The sequence below is a fragment of the Taudactylus pleione genome, unplaced genomic scaffold (assembly GCF_031769625.1).
Source record: "Taudactylus pleione unplaced genomic scaffold, aTauple2 ptg000333l, whole genome shotgun sequence".
Taxonomy (NCBI): domain Eukaryota; kingdom Metazoa; phylum Chordata; class Amphibia; order Anura; family Myobatrachidae; genus Taudactylus; species Taudactylus pleione.
The window spans coordinates 9,417,817-9,439,346 of NW_028284734.1; the positions used below are offsets into that span (position 1 = coordinate 9,417,817).

Here is a 21,530-nt window from a genome sequence, read left to right on the forward strand (position 1 = left end):
ATACGATTTGATCAATCACATCACATAATGTGTGTCAATTCCTACACGATCAGTTGAGATCTCTCTGCAAAATCATCTGATCCGCGGGGACGCGCATCAGGGTGGCAGAAGACTCAAAATACAACTATTTTCAAATGATTGGTCTGTCGAACCTGTAGAAACTGCCCAAATCGTGTGATCAATCGTCCAGTGTATGGCCAGCATTACTCGTCACTGTGATGCCCAACCCTTCTAACATGTGACACCATATGAGGGGGCGGAGCCACCAGGAGTAGAGCTATCTGAATGTAAGCAATTTAATTATGGCAAATATGTTAATTTATAACCAAAGATCATTGGTGAATATAGTGGTGCATTAAGCTTTACAATAAATATATCTTAAATAGCATTTAAAAAAAAAAAGAAAAAAGCTAATTCCAATAAAATGATTAAATAAAATTACATCTCTTAAGATGATCTAGAATGTCTAGGGACTAAGAGAAATGACCTTATAGCCCAGTGTTGGCTAACCCTGACACTCCCGCTGTTATGGAACTACATAACCCAGCATGCACTGCTACAGTTTTGCTATTAAGGCATGCTAAAACTGTGGCAGGGCATGCTGGGATATATAGTTCCACAACAGCTGGAGTGTCAAGGTTAGCCAACACTGTTATAACCTATCGGAATAGCAGTGCTCCTCAGAGTGACTATAGGAGGGTTTGCGCGTGTGACGATCACCAATTAGCAGCAATAACCTGGACACCATCTCAGTATACTTAGAAAGCGTGAAATGGGATTTATAGAACACAACTTCCTTCCTGACCATAATCAATTATTAGTTATACATTCTAGAGCGAATATAAAATGGTTCCTCCTCAATCTCTATTTAAATTTCATGTGCATCAGAATTAAATAATGACCTGCACTTAGTCACCTCAAATTCCTGGCAATATTGGGGATGGCAGAAGTCCAAAGCCAATAGTTTATGTAGCGGATAATTGAATAATACAGCTGCACGTGGCTCCCTCACCCAATGCCCTGAAGTTCACATGCTTTCCTGTGCACAGTGTATCTAACCAAGTTAGCCTAATATGCAGAACCCAATAGTTGGTAGAAAAACATATTGCCCATTCTTTATTCACTTCTTGGAATAGCATAATAGCTAGTAACTGGTAGAAGGCTGCATTTAAAACTGCAATAATATTGAAGTCAAAATCCTTGCATTTAATATTATTGCCGTTTCAAATCCCACAGAAAAACCATATAAAATTGTCGGTTTTGAAGAACAGAGGCTTAGTAAATATAGCCCTAAAAGTCAACTCTCACAACATGATCTATGAAGTAGTTACAGATGGGTATAAATAAGTGTTATTCTGTAGAAAATTGCCCCATTAGAGGCTCATTATTTAGGTCACAGCAACTACAGACAGCTGACTTTATAAGAGCAAATCTAAGAAAAGTAATACTATAAAAGTCTAAAGTAAAAGCATAATGTGTCTGGCATCATCCTTCTAGCACTAGTCTTTGGATAAGGATCTATTTTTAATAATTTTATCAATTTATAGTATGTACATCAGGTTCAACTGAATCATTTTATACTAGGACAGTAAATACTGTAAACTACTGCAACACGTCAGCATATCTTCTAATGTGGCAGATATAATAGTGACAAATCAGTCTGCACTTTCAATTATTATCCTTTATCCATTGTTCAATCCACTGGGAAATCTGTTCCAGGTTTTGCTCCAGGTCCTCTGGTGTGTTACTGGGCAGCTGGTGAATTATCTCCTGTCGGTAGGACTCTACTGCCTCTTCATAGATAGTCTGGAAGATCTCACACTGGATGTTATCCTGAAGTTTTTTCGCCTTGTATCCCCTAAAAGACAAGATTTATGTCAAGGTTGTTGCAGGGTCACATACCAGACTGGTATACAGATGCCAAGAAGGAATTCTCCAATAAAAGACTGCAGTTAAGATACAGTAACATCTCACAGGAAGGATTATTTCCAAATCTACACTATCATAATTCTTACTTATAGTGCAATCAGTAAACATGCACAATGAACAATCGTAAAGGCATTTTAAGGACTCTGGGTTGAAAAATGTTTACAAGCCAAGACTCACCCTCCTGTTACATAACTGCTTATTATCTCTGGGTGGCTTGCAGTATGCTCATTTATATTCCTCCAATAGAGCTCAATGACAAAGCTTCCATAGTGCACAGCTAAGAACAGACAGTATTGCCATGTGCAAGAATCTGGGGTGGTTGTGGGGATACGAAGGGAGGATGGAGGGAGAGGTGTAATTGAATTAAACAGAAAGACCTTTTGCTGTAATCACACTCAAGTCACTGAGAATGCTGAATCTCCTAGCAGCAGTCACTACAGCACAGAGAACAGGGCTCCAGATGAGTGTAGGTAATGGAAAACAAGGGGATGGGGTTTAGGCTGTAAAATTTCTCCCATTGTGTACTTTAATCTCACACACATTATAATATATCTATTAAAAAAAAAAAAAGGGCCACAATAGTGTGTGTGTGTATTTATTAAACAACCGCCGGTATTCTGCCTAGTCTTATATTACTCTGCAGCAGGTTCAGCATATGTGATGTGTACAGCTCTGTATGTGTACAGAAAAAGTGCAAGTAAAATAATGTTATGCTACCAACTCTACAGTCATACATTATGTGGGCTGATGGCTTTATAGGGCCAATAATGTCACAGGTTCACATGACTGCTGTTACACCCATTGCAGATACCACCAGGATTTGCCGTACACATGTGGAAAGAGCTTCAGCAGTTTATTTTTTTTTTTTCTATTTACTCACTTGCCTGGCATGATTGCATGACATGGGACCACGCCAGACTGGGATTTAACTGACATGTCGCATCTGCTGCACCAGTCAGAAACACCCACTAGTCGGCTGCTGAAATTTAGGGGTCTAATTACTAAGCAGTGCTAGGAGACAGAGTGAAAAGTGATAAGGTGCCAGCCAATCAGCTCCCAACTGTCATTTTTCAAACACAGCCTGTGAGATGACAGTTAGGAGCTGATTGGCTGGCACCTTATCACTTTTCACTCTGTCTCCTAACACTGCTTAGTAACTAGACCCCATAATCTTTTAGCAGCCAGCTATATCAGAGAGACCTGCTGTTCCCTCTGCACCCCCTCTGGTCACAGTGATCGGAACGTCGCGGGCTCTCTGAGGGCTCCATTTAATAATGATACTAAACTAGATGTGCCACCGGTATTTAGTATCACAGTGATACATAGAACTATTCCCCGCTGGTATTTAACATTTCCTTTGAGGGCCAGCGGCGGTGGCATCCTCCTCCTCCTCTGCGGTACCTTCTGCCGAGCTCTCGGCCGTCTACTACTGCCAGCAACGAGTTGTCAACTGATGCACATGTACGATGACAGTTTGCACATACGCATTGCGCTTCAACCCAGCAGAAACAAAACAAAGCCTTAATTGCATAAGCAGTACAGTCTCAAACAGTGGTAACCTAAGCTCATCACTGTTCATTCAATACAAAATGGATGTCATAACCCCTTTATCAAGTGCTAAAGGGGATTATGGCACTTTCTTAAAGAGAGCCCTGAGTATTTTATCTTCAGTATAATAAGAGACCAGTTATGCTCTTACCTGCTCTCTAGTCTCTCATAGAGCAAGGAATTATCTGTTCTCAGGACAAATACTATGTGGAACCATCTCTCAGGGAAAAAGTCACAACCATGATAGTCTACAATGACTCCACCATCACTCATTCTGTCCTCCAGCTCATCTATCACCTGCCGGACAAGAAAACTGATGAAAAAGGGCACACTGCATACTGTACAGAGTTACACACAAAAGAGGTGCTAAGAAATACACCAACACTCTATTCCACTGTATAGTTGGTATTTGAAGAAAAATTATATATCGAAGTAAAAAAAAAAAAAAAAAAGGGGTGCGACAGCCTTCATTACATCACTGCATACATTGCTGTTGCATACATTACATCACTGCATACATTGCTGTTGCATACATTACATCACTGCATACATTACATCACTGCATACATTGCTGTTGCATACAAGCGTATGGAGTCTATTTACTAAGCAGTGTTAGGAGACAGAGTGAAAAGTGATAAGGTGCCAGCCAATCAGCTCCTAACTACCATCTCACAGGCTGTGTTTGAAAAATGACAGTTGGAGCTGATTGGCTGGCACCTTATCACTTTTCACTCTGTCTCCTAACACTGCTTAGTAAATAGACCCCTATATCTTAGTTTACAATGGGCTTTAAAGATTTAAATGGTTTATCCTAGAATGGATATGTAGGGTATATATTTTATATAAGTATATGTATCATGGAATAGAAGTATGCATTTTCTGGCACGGAGCAGACGGAAGACACCAAGGTGACCCGGCATAGGCCGGGTCCCTTTACTAGTACAATATAAGGAGTGTCCATAAACACAGATCTGTGGTCCCCAGGTTTGGTAGTAAAATCATGAAGCTGGGTACACACCTGAATGTTGGTGCGGCGATGTGATGTAACGATATTTCATCAATGGACACACTACACGATCTGCCGTGTGACGAGGCGATATCACATGCTTCATGTAACAGCACCCCGTCGTCGTGGCATCGCCCCATATGAAGTGCAGCACATCAGATGGGACGATGCAATTACCCAATTCATCAAACAATGAATTTGGTGGATTTACCCATACACACAATAAGCGGATCGCATATAGTTTATCGTAAGTGTGTATAGATTGTGGGTGCTGAAAATTATTTTGATCTCTAGATAGGGTGAATGGTCCAGTGAATGAATGGTTAAGAGAGTGCTCATATTTAAGGGGATGGTGTATGTAGAAGATACAACATAAAAACTATTTTGGGACATCATTATTGCTATGTATAGTTTTCAAATACATTTTTGGTTTAAAGATTGAAGGAAGTTTTAGAATTCTACAACCAAAAACAGGAGAGGTGCTGAAATGACCAGTGAATGAAGGCACCATGCTAGCATATGAACAGAAAAGTCCAGTAAATGAATAATATGACTTGCATCAATAAAAACAGTCAATAGACTTAATCTAAGATTAAATGCATTAAATTTAAAGATTACGGTTTTAAACCTGAAAATGTTCATTAACTGGTAGTGTTTATATTCTACATTTATGGTCAATTTTGGTGACATCTGCCATTCCTCCTACACAGGTGCTACTGTTTACAGGTTTAGCTTAGCGCTATTCACCCGGAATATAAAATATCGGCGGAGATTTGTGCAATAAACTGAGCTAAGCAGCCTACATCCTTGTTGAGGAAGTAATGACAGTAAGTTTAAATCGGTAGCAACAAGGAATGCTCTGCTGGGTAGTTTGGCACTATGTTCTCAGAAGACATTCACACAATGAGGGGTATTCAATATAGGAGCGAAAAGTCCGTGCTGGACTTTTCGCTCCACATCAGAGATTTTCCTGGGATAAAGTATCGGGTGCGCGCCCGCTTTATCCCCACATTCAATATAAAACCTACGAAAACGAAAAGCTGCGAAGTGGGATCTGCGTAAAAAAACAAAATTTTCCTGGAATAAATTGTAGGACCCCCCTAAAGCTGTAAAAACATGGGGGATCTCTATGGGTCCCCCGTTTTAGCCTGCAAATGAAAGTCAGGGATTTAAATAGCCGCAGCAGGTGTTTTTTCCCGACATTGAAGAAGTGTTGCAGAAGAGCACTTAGGTTTTTTTTTTCGTTTTTTTAAGTGGTCCCATCAAATTTGGGGTACATGAAAATGGGTACTAGCATATTTTTATGTCCCTAAAGTAAGTTTTAAAAAATTCTGCAACTATGCACCTGCCGCTAATAGCCTATTCTAGAATACACCTGCCGCATACTTGCAGAATAGCCCTGAACCTATTTCCCTATTTTTAAACACTTTTTTCCCATTTTCTTTTTCACCCCAAATTTTACATTTATTTTTTGGGGTGTTCCCATTTTTTTCTTAGAACTTTTTTTGACACAGTTATTTTTAAAATGTCATTCCCAGGGGTGCAGGCTATTTTTTTTTTATCCTGCAACCCTAAACCCCAATTCTGCACTTTTTTTCGCCACCTATTCAGTGGTGAAAAGTTATCCCCATTTTTTTGTGAAAGACTTTTCGAACCTGTGAAGAGTCTTTGAAATTGAATACGGTGTAAAACCAAAACCTCCGAAAATGACGTCATCGGTGCGAAAACATCGCAAAAACTGAGTTTTTCGCTCCATATTGAATACCCCTAAATGTGTAACAAACCATAAAAAAACAAGCCTGAAAAATGGCATATACTGAAACATGTCACCCTTGAATCTCCTACGCAAAGTCTACCCACAATAACTGACATAAGCACGATAATCTAAACTGCCTGACTCATGAGGACATTTACAGGTGTTGGTCTATTGTGTCTATGATCTGCTATAAGATTTATTCCATTCGGTAGGTGCCTGGTGTATCTATTTGTGGATTTATATGCCTGATATTGCTGTGTGATTTGTAAGTGCATACCTGGCTAATGAATGAAATTGGGTGAGAGTGAGGACTTGACACCAAAGACACTTACTTGAGGAGAATTCAAATCTACTATTTTGTAAGCATATTGCTGGTGTCCTACTGCTGGAGCTTCACTGAAGTGAAGAGAACCTACTACACAATTTCACCACCTTTGCATGCACAGTGGTGTCCTTAACCCATATTGTATTATGCTATGTGGACTTATTTATTTTTTTATGGTTTGAAACACATTGCGTGAACGTCTTCTGGAGACCATATCGCCAAAGGACCCTGCAGAACATTTCTTCTTGTAACACTATTCATCTAGCACAAAGTGTGAATTTTGTGGGTTGAGAAGAGCGGACTAATATGCCACAGAAATACCAGGCATGATAGCAGCAGAACTAGAACTTAATCAATATCATAAAGGTGTGAATGATGGAACAAAAATGGGACGGTCCCCTTGGGACCATTTTAAAATAGATGACCTAATGCTGCATTATCACCTAGGTAACAGTTACCTGTACAATATTTTTATATCTATAAAATGATGGTGATTTAAAAAAAACAAAACAAAACAAAAAAAAAAACTTACTCTGTCTTCATCCAGAATAGGGCAATCATATACTTCATCATGACCTTCATACAAGTTACCTACAACAAGAAGGAAACATTCTAACCATCAAATTGCTGTAATTAACCGAGCAGCTTAGAATGTATCAAGTGAATAGTGTTCCCAATTCATTTCAGTTTTACTGTTGGTGAACATGTTCTTATTTCAGAATGCTGTGTTTCCCTAGGATATATATATTTTTTATTATCCATTTATTTTTATTTTATTTTCTTCCATGTGGTATTTACAGGTGCTTTTCTCCTATCCAGGTCTTCCAGCATGGCAAAAACATGTGGCGTTTACTATGTTAGTAACTGAACAAAAATGACATTCACCTGCGAGTGTTCTGTATTAAGTTGGCATACAGTGATTTGTTATTGAAATTGTGTCGCCTACATGCGTTCATGCAGTGCCCCTGGCATATATGTGCCATGACAGGTGCTGATATAGTTTATTATTCTATCTGGCACAAAATGACATTGAAGTGTTGGGAATACATAGTGAACCTTTAAGCATTCCATAGATCAAAAGGCCTTCAAAATAAACAAATCGTAAATCTACTGTAAGATACTATCATTATAACACTGCACACTGTAAATGTAACATTAAATTTAACAATCTACACAACAACATTTATTGTACTACAATGAAATGTAACGATGGTACCAAGACTGTACAGCGTGTGAAAATAAGTTGTGGTGTCTTACTGTACCTTCTTTTGCCAAGTCTCCAACATTTACAAATGTTAGACCACTTCTCTCTGCAAGCTCTTTGCCAAGAGTGGTCTTACCAACACCAGGAGTGCCTGCAAAAAAACCAAAGAAAAAAAACCAAATCAATAATTATAAAACTACAAAGTCTATAAGCCTAATATTTAACTTTCAGGGTTTTTTTTCTAAATAAGGTTTTGCATACTTTTCATAGCATTTAAGTAGACATCTTTACAATAGAAATTAAACAGAAGGAATACAGAACAAGTCAGCAAAGGGCAGTAGTTACTTCAAACGTTTGTATTTGTGTTCAGTAAAAGGTGCTGACACACAAGCAAATGAGGAATTTCCATTTCATTTCGGCAAAATCTGACCGATCCAGCCAACATGCCGGGAGAGTGTTATGATGTGTGTGGTGGCTGGGGGACTTGCCAGGCAACAGGAAGGACGCTGGAGTATGGGGACCTAGTTTGGCGACAGGAAGGACGCCAAGGTATAAGAAAGGGGAACATAACTTATGGATGGAAGGATGATGGAGTGCGACTCATCTGACAACTAGAAGGATGCTGGGATTCCTCATGGATTGCAGGAAGGATGAAGGGTCAATTGTTCACCTGTTAGCAAAACCTTGGGGTACTAAGAAGGAGTTACATGTCAGCAGCATGTTGATATTTAAACCAGCTTGCTTCTGACAGGCGAGCCAGATGTTAGGTAAGGTAGCCACCATATACCATATCAGAAGCAAACTGGGTTACTAGCAAAGAGAAATGTGAGCAGGATGTTGTGGCACTAGGAGGGAATCAAGGTAATGGGGTTACTCGCCTGTAATCAGGATATTGGGTCAGTATAAGGCAACAAGGGATACTGACCAGTAAGATGTTGGGGCACTATAGGAGAACAGAGTTGAATGATCTGTGAGCTGGATGTTGGGGTGACTATAGGGTAACAGTGTTATTACCCTAAGAGCAGGATGTAGGGCACTATAATGGAACAAGGTAATAGAGGTTTACTGACCTGTGAGGGGGATGTAGGGCACTATAGGAGAACCAGGGTAACTGACGTGTGAGCAGGGCCAGATCAAGGGCCACATGGCCATGGGCTGAAAATGTTCAAGGGCCTATACTGAGGACAGGAGGAGCTGTGACCAGTGCTGTGTGGTGGGAGTGACCAGAGCCAAGTGACTATATAAACACACAATACACTAACAGCCCCACTGTCTCCCAAAATACATAAAAAATAGAAAAAAAATGCATAATTTGTGAGAAAACTAGAAAAACTAATTTTAATACTTATAATTTATGGCTGACTGTGTGCTGTGAGCCTATTTTTATGTGGGGACTGGACCTCTACCCGCCCCATTTTAATCTGGACCTTCTGTGAGCAGGATGTTGGGGCACTATAGAGAAACCAGGGTTACTGACCTGTGGGCAGAATGTTGGGACACTATAGGGAAACTGGGGTTTACTGACCTATGGGCAGGATGTAGGGCACTATAAAGGACCCAGGACAACAAGAGGGTAATACTCTATCAGACTAGCAGCAAAATCCCAGGTTATTGCACATGAGAGCACAGCAACCCGCAATTTTGCTTAGTCAGGTTGCTTAACAAATAAACAAAAAAACCTGAGTAGTTACATGGGTTAAACCAGGGATTTCCCTGAGTCGCGGCGCAGTGTAAACAGGTAACCCGGGTCATCTGACCCAGGACCCATTTACAGCATAGGAAGAGAAAGCTGGGGTGAAGATGATCTCATCTTTAAGCACCAGCACTGCACGGAAGTGGCTGACCCAGGAATAAACTACCTGTCTGAAAGGGGTCTCAGCCGAATAGTATCCGGCATTCAAATTCCCAGGTGCGATCCATCAACTTTAGATAATTTGAGATATGGTAAGAACTTACCCTTGTTATCTCTATTTCTACGAAGTCCATAGGGTTCCACAGGATACCTTGGGGTATAGGTGATGACGTCAGGCATCGGCCACCATAGAGTTAAGTTTCAGCCTCCCAGGATGCACTAGGGTCCCCCTCCTATACCCCGCCCCCGAGCCAAGGCATCTCAGTTAGGTAACAAGCCATAGGCCGGAGGAGGAGAAGGAAGAGAGAGAAGAAAGATCTAGACACACAAGAATCACATTCTCACCAGAGGGAGACGGAAAAACCGGTGACCAGAGCAAAGCCCATCTGCAGCACAGGTGCGACAGGGCGGGAGTCCTGTGGAACCCTATGGACTTCGTAGAAATAGAGATAACAAGGGTAAGTTCTTACCATATCTCATATTTTCTACTTCAGGGTCCATAGGGTATCTTGGGGATGTCCCAAAGCAGTATCCTTTAAGGATGGGGACGCTCCTGTGCTGAAAGGAGAATCCGCCGCCCGTAGGAAGCATCCTGAGAGGCGAAGGTGTCAAACATGTAATAATTCACGAAGGTATGGACAGAGGATCATGTAGCAGCCTTGCAGATCTGGACTGCAGAGGCACCACGTCGAGCTGCCCACGAAGGACCCACAGACCTAGTGGAATGAGCCTTCACAGAAGGAGGAACCGGCAGGCCTTCATGAAGATAAGCTTCAGAAATAGCCATACGGATCCAGGCTGCCAAAGTTTGCTTTGAAGCAGGCCAACCCTTTTTACGGAAGCCATAGAGGACAAACAAGGCGTCCGACTTCCTAAACGAAGAAGTGCGGTCAACAGAAGTCCTTAAGGCCCGCACAACATTCAAAGTGGCCTCACCCACTGAAAGGCCCGGTGAGTTAAAGGCCGGAACAACTATTTCCTCGTTAACATGAAACTGGGAAACAACCTTGGGAAGAAATTCAGGACGAGTGCGTAGCACTGCCCTGTTCCCATGAAAAATCAAGAAAGGGGATCTACAAGAGAGCCCCTAAATCAGAAACACGTCTGGCCGAAGCTATGGCCAGAAGGAAAACAGTCTTAGCTGTTAGCCATTTAAGATCCACTGAGCCCAGTGGTTCAAACGGTGGTCCTTGGAGAGCCCTCAGGACCACAGCCAAGTCCCAAGGTGCCACAGGTGGAACAAATGGCGGCTGAATTCGCAGAACACCTTGCATAAAGGTGCACACATCAGGGATTGAAGCAATCCTACGGTGAAACCAGACAGACAGGGCCGAAACCTGCACCTTCAAAGAAGCAAGGCGAAGCCCATGGTCTAGTCCCGCTTGTAGGAAGGAGAGTATCCCTGTTTGAATTTCCGGATTACCCGTGGAAGAAGGGAAACCGGAGGAAAGAGTTAAGCAAACCGGAACGTCCACCGGACGGACATTGCATCCACCAGAGACGCCTCTTAGTCTCTTGTGCGAGACCCGTACACCGGCAACTTGTTGTTGTGCCGGGACGCCATGAGGTCGATCTCTGGAAGACCCCACCTGTCCACCAGCAGTTGAAAAACGTTGGGGTGCAGAGACCATTCCCCTGGATGAACGTCCTGGCGACTGAGAAAGTCCACCTCCCAGTTTAGCACTCCCGGGATGAAGACAGCTGATGTGGCCGGAAGATTGCGGTCCGCCCATACCAGGATCCGAGACACCTCCACGAGAGCCGCCCGACTTCGGGTTCCTCTTGCCGGTTTATGTAGGCCACGGTGGTAGCGTTGTCCGACTGGACCTGCACTGGGCGACCTTGGAGAACCCGATGTGCCTGCTGGAGAGCATTGAAGACCGCTCGGAGTTCCAAGATGTTTATTGGAAGCTCTGCTTCTGCCGGAGTCCACCTGCTCTGGAACAAGTGTGGACCCGAAACTGCTCCCCAGCCCCGAAGACTGGCGTCCGTTGTCAACAGGACCCAATTCGCCACCCAGAACGGACGACCCTTGTTGAGATGGGTCGTCTGCAATCACCAGGCAAGGGACAGACGAACCTCCGGAGTGAGCACTATCATCTGGGATTTTAGAGACTGAGGCAGTCCATTCCATTTGGACAGGATCAGGTGTTGCAGAGGTCTGGAGTGAAACTGGGCATATTCCACCATGTCGAATACCGACACCATGGAGCCCAGTAACCTCATCGCCGAGTGCAGAGACACCCAGTGGCTCTGTAGACAACTGCGCACCCTCGACTGTAAGGCAGAGATCTTTTCCCCCGTCACAAAGATCCTCTGCTGTCCAGAGTCCAATAAGGCTCCGAGGTGCAGAATCCGCTGAGACGGGATCAGGGTTGACTTCTGCCAGTTTATCAACCAGCCGTGCTGTTGCAGTACCGCAATGGTCAGGTCCAAGTGGCGGAGAAGGAGCTCCGGAGAGCCTGCCACTAAGAGAAGGTCGTCCAAGTACGGCAACATGCGGACTCCCTGCAGCCGCAGGGAAGTCGCCATGACTGCCATCACCTTGGTGAAAACACGTGGTGCTGTCGCCAGTCCAAAAGGTAACGCCCGGAACTGAAAGTGATCGCTGCGGATTGCAAACCTGAGGAACTGCTGATGGCGCAAAAGAATAGGGACATGCAGGTAAGCGTCCTGTATGTCCAATGACACCATGTAGTCCCCCGGTTCCAGCGCCAGAATGATGGACCGTAGAGTCTCCATCCGAAACTTCGGCACCCGCAAAGATTTGTTGAGAGCTTTGAGGTTGAGAATCGGGCGAAATGACCCATTGGGTTTCTGCACCAAAAAGAGATTGGAATAGAAACCCTGGAATGGAATGGAACAGGCACTATAACTCCAGCCTGGAGCATAGTGTGCAAAACTTTCCGCAGCTCCGTGGCTTTGTTCGGGTCTGATGGTAGACCTGTAGTGAAGAATCGAGCCGGGGGTCTGTGCCGGAAGGAGAGGGCATACCCGTGTGAGACCACCTCGAGAACCCAAGTGTCTGTCGTGGTGACCGACCAACACCGGGCGAACTGCAGCAGGCGGCCTCCCACTTTGGGATCCCCCAAAGGGAGGCCCGGACCGTCAGGCCGCAGGCTTGTCATCTGACTTAGGGGCCGGACGTCTGGTACTCCAGGCCTGCTTCCGGGGCTTGGCTGATTTCTTGGGGCCAGCCTGTCGGGGAAAGGACTGTGCCTTAGGCCTGCCCTGGGCCATATAAGGCCGAAAGGACGGAGTACCTGAACGAGAAGGAACAGCAGCCGACGGGAGACATGCCGATTTAGCTGCCGCCAGCGTGGCTACAATCTTGTCCAGGTCCGGACCGAAGAGAACTTCTCCGTTAAAAGGCAACGCCTCCAAACCCTTTTTGGAATCAGCGTCCGCCTTCCAGGATCGCAACCACAAGGTGCGACGAGCAGCCACAGCTGCCGAAGAAATACGAGATGCCAGGGTACTAATATCCAAGGCCGCTTCGTTGATATAAGTGGCCGAATCCCGGAGTTTGACGATCAACTCCGTCTGCTCAGTCGAAATCGACGGACGCCTCCAACGTATCAGCCCAGCGCTCCATAGCTCTGGCAACCCATAGCTGGCCATGCTGCCCCCCCCCCCGCAAGGGAATAGACGGTCTTCAGGCAGATCTCCACCTTGCGGTCCTCAAGGGAGGATGGCATGGGTAATGTGGCACTACGGACAGGGCGTGTCACATGAGAATCCACCTGTGGAGGGGATTCCCACTTGGCAAAATAATTGTCCGCAAACGGATACGCCACTGCTAAACGCCTTTGAGGCTGATATCGTTTGCCTGGCTGTTTCCACGCTTCCTCTAGGTGGTCAACTAATTGTCCCGAAAGAGGAAACACTGTGGTATCTCCTTTAACATCCTTGAAAAAGGCGTATTTGGACTTTGATACCGGAGGCTCCTCATCCTCAATAACTAAAGCAGAACGGACTGCACGAATAAGGCCAGGTATATACACATTAGACTTAGCGTCCGACTCTTTAGGACGGGGAGGTTCCTGGTCAGAAAGATCCAAAATCTCCCCATTGTCGGTCGTCCCGTCGTCGTCCTCAAAAGGAGCAGACAGAGACGCCACCGGCAGCATCACAGACTCCCCTTGCAACACTTCTGACAACTGCTGTACAGAGCTTGTTAACGAATTAACCACGCAGGCTCATGAGAGACCAGAGGAGGGGAAACAGGGAGACGGTGGGGTACCATTAGTTGTTTTGGGAACCCTCGCATGGGTGACGACACCACTGACTGCTGGGACAAACCCATCTGAGTGAGAGCAGGCTGGGAGATAACTGGCCCACGAGGGTTGTAAGCGCTTTGGCAAAACAAGCCCAGGGCGGCTCCTGTACTGGAGCCGTGACCGTAATCGGTCGCGTCAACGAATAACACCGTCGACATAGTCCCTCCGCACTACCGTCCCCCTCCGCTATAGGTACCTTGCATGTAGTACATAAAAGCTGGAGAGGAAAATCACTTTCAGACATAATGGTAAGTATGTGACCCCTCTCACTGATACTCGTTAGTATAGTGTGAGACCACCCTGCAAGCACCGCACGGGCTTTAGCAGAAAGAACAGGGACAGTTAAATGCTGACAGATAGAAAAATAAAAGTACAGTCAGCAGACGCTAGCATAGGTCACATACAATGCAAAGAAATCAATTCCTGCACTATCAGCGCTGATCCTCAACTACACAGACTCAGAGCCTGGTAGGACACAGCGCTGCATACACAGACCTTAATCCAACGGAGGAGAGGTATGCAGGGGGACCCAGACCGCGATGTCACCGTCCTTTCAGCGTCCAGCAGCGCTCACCATGCTTTCCAAAGATGGCCACCGAGGAGCAGAGAGGAGGCCAGCCTGGGGGAGGAGCGCTGCCACAGGGCCAGTCGGCGTGTGCAGAGAGGGCTGTGTGCAGCGGGGGAGGCGCCGGCTGTGAGACAGGGAAGGCGCGCTCCCCTGGCATGCATTTAACCCCTGGGACGCCGCAGCGCTACCGCTCTGCCACGGTCCTGCTGTCCCAGGGGGGTAGTGGAAGCGCAGGTTAGAACCTGGCTCCACGCTGCAGCCAGTCCCCAGGGAGCCCCCTGCCTGGGGACTCTGGACCATGTATCAGCGGGGACCCACCGTGGGACCCCGCTGCTTACCTTGCTGCCCCCCTTGATTCCGGCCATGGTCCTGAACATCTGGGGTCACCGCTAGCTGTGACCCCAGATGCCTACCAGCATCCCCGGATCAGTACCGGCGGGGGTGTAGGGAAGACAGCATGGACGTCAGAACTGACTGTCCATGCTGTACTTCCAGATGTGCAGCCACAGCTGCATTGAAGAAACTTCAGGGGCTCTTCATAGCCCCCCTCTAACAGGTGCATCCGACTCCGGCCGGGCACCAAACTAAACTGAGATGTCTTGGCTCGGGGGCGGGGTATAGGAGAGGGACCCTAGTGTATCCTGGGAGGCTGAAAAGCTTAACTCTATGGTGCCCGATGCCTGACGTCATCACCTATACCCCAAGGTATCCTGTGGATACCCTATGGACCCTGAAGTAGAAAAAAGGGGTATAAGGGAACCGGGGTAAAAGGGATACTGACCTGTAAGCAGCAAATAGGGGCACTATAGAGAAACCAGGGTTACTGATCTATAATCAGAATGTAGGGGCACTAGAGGGGAACCGGGGTTACTGACCTGTAAGCAGCATGTAGGGCACTAGAGAGGTAACGGGGTTACTGACCTGTGAGCAGCATGTACGGGCACTATAGAGGTAACGGGGTTACTGACCTGTGAGCAGCATGTACGGGCACTATAGAGGTAATAGGGTTACTGACCTGTGAGCAGCATATAGGGGAACCAGGGTTACTGACCTGTGAGCAGCCTATAGGGGCACAGGGTTACTGACCTGTGAGCAGCATATAGCAGCATTATAGGGGAACCGGGGTTACTGACCTGTGAGCAGCAAGTATGGGCACTATAGAGGTAATAGGGTTACTGACCTGTGAGCAGCATATAGGAGAACCAGGGTTACTGACCTGTGAGCAGCATGTAGTGGCACTATATGGGAACCAGGGATACTGACCTGTGAGCAGCATATAGGGGCATTATAGGAGAACAGGGGTTACTGACCTGTGAGCAGCATGTACGGGCACTATAGGAGAAGTGGGGATACTGACCTGTGAGCAGCATATAGGGGCATTATAGGAGAACCAGGGTTACTGACCTGTGAGCAGCATATAGGGGAACCAGGGTTACTGACCTGTGAGCAGCATATAGGGGCACAGGGGTCACTGACCTGTGAGTAGCATGTAGGTGCACTATAGGGGAACCGGGGTTACTGACCTGTGAGCAGCATGTAGGGGCACTATAGGAGAACTGGGGTTACTGACCTGTGAGCAGCATGTAGTGGCACTATATGGGAACCGGGGATACTGACCTGTGAGCAGCATATAGGGGCATTATAGTAGAACAGGGGTTACTGACCTGTGAGCAGCATGTAGTGGCACTATACGGGAACCGGGGATACTGACCCATGAGCAGCATATAGGGGCATTATAGGAGAAACAGAGTTACTGACCTGTGAGCAGCATGTAGGGGAACCAGGGTTACTGACCTGTGAGCAGCATATAGGGGCACAGGGGTCACTGACCTGTGAGCAGCATATAGGGGCATTATAGGGGAACTGGGGTTACTGACCTGTGAGCAGCATATAGGAGAACCAGGGTTACTGCCCTGTGAGCAGCATATAGGGGCACAGGGGTCACTGACCTGTGAGCAGCATGTAGTGGCACTATATGGGAACCGGGGATACTGACCTGTGAGCAGCATATAGGGGCATTATAGGAGAACAGGGGTTACTGACCTGTGAGCAGCATGTACGGGCACTATAGAACGGGTTACTGACCTGTGAGCAGCATGTACGGGCACTATAGGAGAAGTGGGGATACTGACCTGTGAGCATCATATAGGGGCATTATAGGAGAACCAGGGTTACTGACCTGTGAGCAGCATATAGGGGAACCAGGGTTACTGACCTGTGAGCAGCATATAGGGGCACAGTGGTCACTGACCTGTGAGTAGCATGTAGGTGCACTATAGGGGAACCGGGGTTACTGACCTGTGAGCAGCATGTAGGGGCACTATAGGAGAACTGGGGTTACTGACCTGTGAGCAGCATGTAGTGGCACTATATGGGAACCGGGGATACTGACCTGTGAGCAGCATATAGGGGCATTATAGTAGAACAGGGGTTACTGACCTGTGAGCAGCATGTACGGGCACTATAGAGGTAACCAGGGTTACTGACCTGTGAGCAGCATGTAGGGGAACCAGGGTTACTGACCTGTGAGCAGCATATAGGGGCACAGGGGTCACTGACCTGTGAGCAGCATATAGGGGCATTATAGGGGAACCGGGGTTACTGACCTGTGAGTAGCATGTAGGTACACTATAGGGGAACCGGGGTTACTGACCTGTGAGCAGCATGTAGGGGCACTATAGGAGAACTGGGGTTACTGACCTGTGAGCAGCATGTAGTGGCACTATATGGGAACCGGGGATACTGACCTGTGAGCAGCATATAGGGGCATTATAGTAGAACAGGGGTTACTGACCTGTGAGCAGCATGTACGGGCACTATAGAGGTAACCAGGGTTACTGACCTGTGAGCAGCATGTAGGGGAACCAGGGTTACTGACCTGTGAGCAGCATATAGGGGCACAGGGGTCACTGACCTGTGAGCAGCATATAGGGGCATTATAGGGGAACCGGGGTTACTGACCTGTGAGTAGCATGTAGGTACACTATAGGGGAACCGGGGTAACTGACCTGTGAGCAGCATGTAGGTGCACTATAGGGGAACCGGGGTTACTGACCTGTGAGCAGCATGTAGGGGCACTATAGGAGAACTGGGGTTACTGACCTGTGAGCAGCATGTAGTGGCACTATATGGGAACCGGGGATACTGACCTGTGAGCAGCATATAGGGGCATTATAGTAGAACAGGGGTTACTGACCTGTGAGCAGCATGTACGGGCACTATAGAGGTAACCAGGGTTACTGACCTGTGAGCAGCATATAGGGGCACAGGGGTCACTGACCTGTGAGCAGCATATAGGGGCAGAGGGGTCACTGACCTGTGAGCAGCATATAGGGGCATTATAGGGGAACTGGGGTTACTGACCTGTGAGCAGCATGTACGGGCACTATAGAGGTAACGGGGTTACTGACCTGTGAGCAGCATGTACGGGCACTATAGAGGTAATAGGGTTACTGACCTGTGAGCAGCATATAGGAGAACCAGGTTTACTGGTTATAGGGGCACAGGGGTCACTGACCTGTGAGCAGCATATAGGGGCATTATAGGGGAACCGGGGTTACTGACCTGTGAGTAGCATGTAGGTACACTATAGGGGAACCGGGGTAACTGACCTGTGAACAGCATGTAGGGGCACTATAGGGGAACTGGGGTTATTGACCTGTAAACAGCATGTACGGGCACTATAGAGGTAACAGGGTTACTGACCTGTGAGCAGCATGTAGTGGCATTATAGGAGAAGTGGGGATACTGACCTGTGAGCAGCATATAGGGGCATTATAGGAGAACCAGGGTTACTGACCTGTGAGCATATGGGAACCGGGGATACTGACCTGTGAGCAGCATATAGGGGCATTATAGGAGAACAGGGGTTACTGACCTGTGAGCAGCATGTACGGGCACTATAGGAGAAGTGGGGATACTGACCTGTGAGCAGCATATAGGGGCATTATAGGAGAACCAGGGTTACTGACCTGTGAGCAGCATATAGGGGCACAGGGGTCACTGACCTGTGAAGAGCATATAGGGGCAGTATAGGGGAACCGGGGTTACTGCCCTGTGAGTAGCATGTAGGTGCACTATAGGGGAACCGGGGTTACTGACCTGTGAGCAGCATGTAGGGGCACTATAGGAGAACAGGGGTTACTGACCTGTGAGCAGCATGTAGTGGCACTATACGGGAACCGGGGATACTGACCCATGAGCAGCATATAGGGGCATTATAGGAGAACCAGGGTTACTGACCTGTGAGCAGCATATAGGTGCACAGGGGTCACTGACCTGTGAGCAGCATATAGGGGCACAGGGGTCACTGACCTGTGAGCAGCATATAGGGGCATTATAGGAGAACCGGGGTTACTGCCCTGTGAGTAGCATGTAGGTACACTATAGGGGAACCAGGGTTACTGACCTGTGAGCAGCATATAAGGGCACAGGGGTCACTGACCTGTGAGCAGCATATAGGGGCACAGGGGTCACTGACCTGTGAGCAGCATATAGGGGCACAGGGGTCACTGACCTGTGAGCAGCATATAGGGGCATTATAGGGGAACCGAGGTTACTGACCTGTGAGCAGCATATAGGGGAACCAGGGTTACTGACCTGTGAGCAGAATATAGGGGCATTATAGGAGAACCAGGGTTACTGACCTGTGAGCAGCATATAGGGGAACCAGGGTTACTGACCTGTGAGCAGCATATAGGGGCACAGGGGTCACTGACCTGTGAACAGCATATAGGGGCAGTATAGGGGAACCGGGGTTACTGCCCTGTGAGTAGCATGTAGGTGCACTATAGGGGAACCGGGGTTACTGACCTGTGAGCAGCATGTAGGGGCACTATAGGAGAACTGGGGTTACTGACCTGTGAGCAGTATGTAGTGGCACTATATGGGAACCGGGGCACTATAGAGGTACTAGGGTTACTGATCTGTGAGCAGCACGTAGGGGCACTATATAGGTACTAGGGTTACTGCCCTGTGAGCAGCATATAGGGGCATAGGGGTCACTGACCTGTGAGCAGCATATAGGGACATTATAGGGGAACCGGGGTTACTGACCTGTGAGTAGCATGTAGGTACACTATAGGGGAACCGTGGTTACTGACCTGTGAGCAGCATGTAGGGGCACTATAGAGGTAAAGGGGTTACTGACCTGTGAGCAGCATATAGGGGCACAGGAGGTCACTGACCTGGGAGCAACATATAGGGGCATTATAGGGAAACCGGGGTTACTGACCTGTGAGCAGCACGTAGGGGCACTATAGAGGTACTAGGGTTACTAACCCGTGAGCAGCATGTAGGGGCACTATAGAGGTACTAGGGTTACTGATCTGTGAGCAGCACGTAGGGGCACTATATAGGTACTAGGGTTACTGACCTGTGAGCAGCATATAGGAGAACCAGGGTTACTGCCCTGTGAGCAGCATATAGGGGCACAGGGGTCACTGACCTGTGAGCAGCATATAGGGGCATTATAGGGGAACCGGGGTTACTGACCTGTGAGTAGCATGTAGGTACACTATAGGGGAACCAGGGTTACTGACCTGTGAGCAGCATGTAGGGGCACTATAGAGGTAAAGGGGTTACTGACCTGTGAGCAGCACGTAGGGGCACTATAGAGGTACTAGGGTTACTAACCCGTGAGCAGCATGTAGGGGCACTATAGAGGTACTAGGGTTACTGATCTGTGAGCAGCACGTAGGGGCACTATATAGGTACTAGGGTTACTGACCTGTGAGCAGCATATAGGAGAACCAGGGTTACTGCCCTGTGAGCAGCATATAGGGGCACAGGGGTCACTGACCTGTGAGCAGCATATAGGGGCATTATAGGGGAACCGGGGTTACTGACCTGTGAGTAGCATGTAGGTACACTATAGGGGAACCAGGGTTACTGACCTGTGAGCAGCATGTAGGGGCACTATAGAGGTAAAGGGGTTACTGACCTGTGAGCAGCACGTAGGGGCACTATAGAGGTACTAGGGTTACTAACCCGTGAGCAGCATGTAGGGGCACTATAGAGGTACTAGGGTTACTGATCTGTGAGCAGCACGTAGGGGCACTATATAGGTACTAGGGTTACTGACCTGTGAGCAGCATATAGGAGAACCAGGGTTACTGCCCTGTGAGCAGCATATAGGGGCACAGGGGTCACTGACCTGTGAGCAGCATATAGGGGCATTATAGGGGAACCGGGGTTACTGACCTGTGAGTAGCATGTAGGTACACTATAGGGGAACCAGGGTTACTGACCTGTGAGCAGCATGTAGGGGCACTATAGAGGTAAAGGGGTTACTGACCTGTGAGCAGCACGTAGGGGCACTATAGAGGTACTAGGGTTACTGATCTGTGAGCAGCAATTAGGAGCACCATAGAGAAACCAGGGTTACTGATCTGTAATCAGCATGTAAGGGCACTATAGAGGTACTAAGGTTACTGACCTGTGAGCAGGATGTTGGGGCTCTTCATGATTGCACCGCTGCAGTCTCGCGTTTACCAGGCACGTGTTATTACTCTCAGGCGGGGGGGGGGGGCGGTGTGACTGTGACGATACGTATTGGCCAATAGCATCGCGTCTTACGAGTTATAATAAGCGATGGGCTACAGACTGGGATCTGAATGCACAATGTAGCTGTTTTGACCTTCAAGTAAATAAATACATAAATGTGATGTTTTCCTCATTGTAGCAAATAGTAATTGTGGTTCCTAGGTACAGCCATGGTCACAGACCACATCTAAGATGGCGGCCCAAGCCTCAGGGGTCAGCCCTGCCGGCAACCACTTTCATCCCGGTGTGCGTGCCACTCCCGCGCCGGTGACGCAGTTGAGAGGCGCCCGCAGGCTTAGAGGTGTCCCCGTGTAAAGTGACAACAACTCGGTAGTGTGTTCCCAGACGGTGAGTTACCCGGCGTGTACCCCCGGCCTCCAGCGGTGACCCAGCCAGGGCCACCCTCACCGCCCGACTCTGTCACTTTCCGGTAATGAAAGTGACAGCACCCGGGGCAGTATTAGCACCATTACCAGCCTGTGCTTCTTCCAGTGTGGTGGGACGACAAGAGCCGCGGCT

At 47.4% G+C, this 21,530-nt stretch overlaps 2 protein-coding genes across 3 annotated transcripts in view; one reads left to right on the forward strand and one right to left on the reverse strand.

Annotated features, from left to right (window-relative positions):
* Positions 1 to 1,296: 1,296 nt before the first annotated feature.
* On the reverse strand, positions 1,297 to 20,991 carry AK6 (adenylate kinase 6). Its single transcript, XM_088443707.1, has 5 exons — positions 20,905 to 20,991; positions 7,827 to 7,919; positions 7,097 to 7,155; positions 3,629 to 3,774; positions 1,297 to 1,858 (listed from the first exon to the last, which is right to left on the reverse strand). The coding sequence occupies exons 1-5, from the start codon at positions 20,930 to 20,932 to the stop codon at positions 1,669 to 1,671; spliced, it is 516 nt and encodes a 171-aa protein (XP_088299833.1). The 5' UTR covers positions 20,933 to 20,991; the 3' UTR covers positions 1,297 to 1,668.
* A 226-nt stretch (positions 20,992 to 21,217) lies between these two features.
* RAD17 (RAD17 checkpoint clamp loader component) overlaps positions 21,218 to 21,530 on the forward strand; it is a 28,795-nt gene continuing 28,482 nt past the window's right edge. For both annotated transcript variants that reach the window (XM_088443708.1, XM_088443709.1), the window contains exon 1: positions 21,218 to 21,359. The gene's annotated coding sequence lies outside the window, so the exon portion shown is untranslated. The remainder of the gene's footprint in view (positions 21,360 to 21,530) is intronic.